The following is a 5,000-nucleotide window of genomic DNA, read 5'->3' as shown; positions in this document are numbered from 1 at the left end:
GCCCCCGCCCACGCCCAAGCCCGGAGAGTGACACCCCCGCCCCCGCCCACGCCCGTAGAGTGACGCCCCCGCCCACGCCCGTAGAGTGACACCCCCGCCCACGCCCACGCCCCTGAGCCCGAGTATAAGAGTGAGCCGAGGACAAACATGGGCTTTTTGGGCGGCAACTTACTAAGCCGGTAAGTACCCTCGCTTGGAAGGGGATTTAAGGCGAAGTCTGGAGTAAATACAGGAATTTGGGAAAATCTGATTGTGAATTATAGCGATATCAATATCATAGCTATATCAATGTTGTGTTTGTATCTACGTCTATATATGTTTTATCTATATCAATATTATGTCTATATCTATGTAATTATAGCTATATCAATGTTGTGTTTGTATCTACGTCTATATGTTTTATTTATATCAATATTGTGTCTATATCTATGTCTATATCTAACTAACTATCAATTTCTATATCAAAACGTATATCTGTCTATCCATCTGTCTATCTGGCTATCTATGTATCTATCTATTTATCCATCTTTTTATCTATATACCTACATACTTTTATACCTACCTATCTATCTACCTACACAGCTTTCTACCTATCTATCTACCAACCTATATATCTATCAATGTATCTATCTGCTTACCTATCCATCTATCAATCGATCGATACTTCCAATCATTTCGAACGATTACATGATTTTTTTTCTTCCCTTATGTCCATAATTAAGTAATATAAAATGTTGATAAAAGTAATGAATAGAGTTGTTTTTCTAATCACCTTTTGCGTTCTGTCGTCTGTGCAGGATTCTTGTATTGCATTGTTGAACAGGCTTCGACCTCTTACCTGAGGAGAGAAAAAAGAGCGAATTAATTGTCTTGTAAACAAACAAACAAACACACACACACACTTACACACACACACTGGCACACGCACTCACATCTCTGAAGTGTGTTTCATATGTGAGCATGTATGATTACCTAGTTTCATATTATGCAGTGTAATATACGCACAGATATATAGATGCATATATGTAGGCACATATAATGTAAACGTATGAATAGATATTTAGATAGAAAGACACACACACATGTATTTATGTGTGTGTGTGTGCGTGCGTGTGTGTGAAAGAGAGAGAGAGAGAGAGAGAGAGAGAGAGAGAGAGAGAGAGAGAGAGAGAGAGAGAGAGAGTAGCGGAAACTTGATAGATAGAGACAATACATAACCTAACCTAACACAGAGAGGAAACCACCTCCACCCTCTACGCATCCCCCCCCCCCCCCACATACCCACACACACACACACACACTAACCTCATCACACGAGTCACACACCCTCCCTCCCATCCCCCATCCCCCACTACCCATACCCCCAACCCCCTTACCCTCAATCCTTCCATCTAACCTAAATTTGAACTGTACCCCTTCTCTCCACCTCCACCCCAACCCACCCCTTCCGACCCCTCCGACCCCGAACTCTACCCCTTCCCCTCCCCATCCCACCCCCCATTCCCCTTCCTCTCCTCACCCCACCCCCTATCTCTCCCCCCCACCCCCTATCTCTCCCCCCCCACCCTCTTCCTCTCCTCACACCCCCCCTCAGACCCCTCCTCACCCCACCTCACCCTCACCCTCACCCCACCTCCCCCCCATCCCATCCTCACCTCACCCACCTCCCCCCATCCACCCCCCTCCATCTCCCACCCACCCCACCCTACACCCCCCACTCCGCATCCGTAACGAGAATTCTATTAAATTCCGGATAATTTCACGTGAGCGCAGATAGGGTGACTGCTGGGTCCGGGCGGGGGCGTCTGGCGCAGCGGTTAAAGCCAGACAGCTGCTGGAGTCTCTGGCGTCGAACAGCGGCTCCTGATTGCTGCTGACCTCCTCGCCTGCTGGTTACTGTTTGCTTTTTTTTGTTTATTTGTTTATTTATTATTTTTGTTTATTTGTTTAGTTGTCTATTTTTTGTTTTTTGTTTTTTATTATTATATTTATATTTATTATTATCTTTATTTTTATTATTATATTTATTTTTGTCATTATCTTTATTTTTATTATCATCTTTATTTTTATTATTATCTCTATCTTTATTATCTTTATCTTTATTATTATCTTGATTTTCATTATTATTATTATTTCTAATATTATTATTTATTTTCTATATATTTATTTATTTATTTATTTTTGCTTTGTTTTGCTGTTCTTGTTTTTGTTTTGGTGAACTAGTTTTTCTTGGAATGTCTTAACTTGTTTGGTTCTTTTCTTATTCATTAATTTTTATTTATTTATGTTCGTTTCTTTATTTGTGTATTTATTTCTTACGTGATGATTGCTGACAATAAATAAAGTAATAATAAAGTAATTTGCTTAATTTTGTTGATTTTGTTTATTTATTTATTTATTTTTTTACTTATGTTGTATGTCTGACACGTTTTTATCTTTTTTCTGCTAATTCCTGACCTGTTCTTATGTTTTTTTCTGTTTTTTTTATCTTTTCATTTTTTTATTATTATTATTTTTTTTTACAGTTGCTTTGTTTCTGTTTGTTGTTTTTTTTAAACTTGTTTCCTCTGTCCGATTCCTTAGAGCTGTTTTTTGTTTATTTTTTTCTTGATTGCATACCTCATCCTCTGTTTTTGTTGTTTGGTGTTTCTTTCTTTGTTTGTTTTTCTTTCGTTTCTGGTCTGTCTTTCTGTTTGTTTTGCTGATTTTCACTTGTTTTCCGTTGGTTGCTAACTTGTTCGTATGTCTGAATTTTAATCTCTATTATCATCATTATAATTTTTATTACGAACTATGCCTGGTTCCATTTTGTTTGATTTCTCTCTCTTGTTTGCCTTGCTTGTTTCGTTGATTTTCTTTCTTTATTTTGTTCCCAACTGTCTGTTTTGTCTACTTGTTTATTTGCATATCTCTTATTCATTTATTCAATAATCCATTCATTCATGCTGTCTTTTTGTATGTTTGCTTGTTTATCCGTCTGTCCGTTTCCTTGCTTATCTATCTATCTATATGTCTGCTTATCCGTCTGCCTGTCTGTTTGTTTACTTATCCGTCTGATTGTTTGCTTACTTATCCGTCTGTCTGTCTGTCTGTCTATCCATCTGTTTGTTTGCTTGGTTATCCGTCTGTCTGTCTGTCCGTCTGTTTGTTTGCTTACTTATCCGTCTGTCTGTCTATCCGTCTGTCTGTCTATCCGTCTGTTTGTTTGCTTACTTATCCGCCTGTCTGTCTGTTTGTTTACTTATCCGTCCTGTTTGTATGCTTGCTTATCCGTCTGTCTGTCTGTCTAACTTATCTTATTGAATGTCTCGCTGCCTAAATGCGCGACATTAATAGACCAAATTAATTAACCCGAATCTAAGTGAGTGTAAGTAACACACTCGTCCGCGTTTATATGAACTCGCGAACAGGATTCGTCGGCAAAAGCGCTGTCTATTGGCACAAGTTCGCAACGAAACTACGAAGGACATGAAAGGGAATTTTAAGTGGAGGTCCACTTTTGCAAAAAAAAAAAAAAAAAAAAAAAAAAAATAAATAAATAAAAAAAAAAAAAAAAAAAAAATCCTTCGCTTGACGTACCGAGAATAGTCGTTTTTCCACCGTGTTGCTGCCTGGAGTAGAAGCTCCAAGTACTCCACGTCCTTCTACATGCTCAAAATGGAAAGGCGAAGGGATAGAAGAAAGGCCGGGAAAAAATGGGATAAGAAAAGAAAAAGAAAAATAAAACGAGGGAAAAAAATATCCCTTGGTACCCAGGTCGAAGAAGCGGGCCCTGTAGCGAGCGTATTTTAGCCACGGAGCGCGCTGATTGGTCGGTCGGATCTGCATCGAGATACGGGGTATTTTCCTCTCAACTTTATTATTTATTTTTTATTTTCATTCTTTTTTTCCTAATCCGAAGCTTAAACAAAACCGATCATCTAATATGGAAATGAAGTGTATGGGAAAACATTTGACAAAGTGGTCTAAGAAAGATCGTTGAATATGATAATGTGGGAAAAATTTTGGCCGTGCATTATGTGTCTGTATAATATCAGGTAGCCATTTTGATGTAATATATTCCCCATCTTTATCATCTCTATTTAAAACACTCCCAAGTTCTTTCCCCTTTTTTCCCTATACATAAAACTCTTAAAACAACAACCTTCATTCCTATAGACTATAAAACTTTGAGGAAACCTTTTGAAATTATTACCCCCCCCTCCCTCCCTCTCCCCCAACCTTCTCTAGGCCATTAAGATCGATGGCCAAAAATCAGCTGATCGACCCCCCCCCCCTCGGAAAGTAATCAAATTGATCGCCCCCATCTATCGATCTCTCATCACACGCCCTCGTCTCTCCGCCTCTCCTCGCCTCTCTGTCTCTCGCCGCCGCCTCTCCTCATCTCTCTGTCTCTCGCCTCCTTCGTCGCGCTTCTGCCTCTCCTCGCTTCTCTGTCTCTTACCTCCGCCTCTCCTCACCTCTCTGTCTCTCGCCTTCTTCGTCGCGTCTCTGCCTCTCCTCGCCTCTCTGTCTCTTGCCTCCTTCGTCGCGTCTCCGCCTCTCCTCATCTCTCTGCCTTCCTCGCCTCTCTGTCTCTCGCCTCCGCCTCTCCTCGCCTCCTTGTCTCTTGCCTCCTTCGTCGCGCTTCTGCCTCTCCTCATTTCTCTGTCTCTCGCCTCCTTCGTCGCGCCTTTGCTTTCCTCGCCTCTCTGTCTCTCGCCTCCGCCTCTCCTCATCTCTCTGTCTCTCGCCTTCTTCGTCGCGTCTCCGCCTCTCCTCATCTCTCTGTCTCTCGCCTCCTTCGTCGCGCCTCTACCTTCCTCGCCTCTCTGTCTCTCGCCTCCTCCTCCTCGCCTCTCATCGCATCTCTGTCTCTCGCCTCCTTCGTCGCGTTTCCGCCTCTCCTCACCTCTCTATTTCTCGCCTCCTTCGTCGCGCCTCTACCTCTCCTCATCTCTCTGTCTCTCGCCTCCGCCTCCTCCTCGCCTCTCTGTCTCCCGCCTTCTTCGTCGCGCCTC

At 42.0% G+C, this 5,000-nt stretch overlaps 1 protein-coding gene across 1 annotated transcript in view; it reads right to left on the bottom strand.

Moving 5' to 3' along the window:
• Window positions 1–5,000, bottom strand: part of LOC138859249 (uncharacterized) — a 94,729-nt gene that overhangs the window by 2,294 nt on the left and 87,435 nt on the right. Inside the window, exon 2 of the mRNA XM_070113467.1 lies at window positions 1–246. This exon is cut by the window's left edge and continues 660 nt beyond it. Coding sequence (XP_069969568.1) covers window positions 1–246 — 246 coding nt within the window. The remainder of the gene's footprint in view (window positions 247–5,000) is intronic.

This window comes from Penaeus vannamei, chromosome 34, assembly GCF_042767895.1.
Source record: "Penaeus vannamei isolate JL-2024 chromosome 34, ASM4276789v1, whole genome shotgun sequence".
Taxonomy (NCBI): Eukaryota; Metazoa; Arthropoda; class Malacostraca; order Decapoda; family Penaeidae; genus Penaeus; species Penaeus vannamei.
This window is presented reverse-complemented; position numbering and strand designations above follow the sequence as displayed.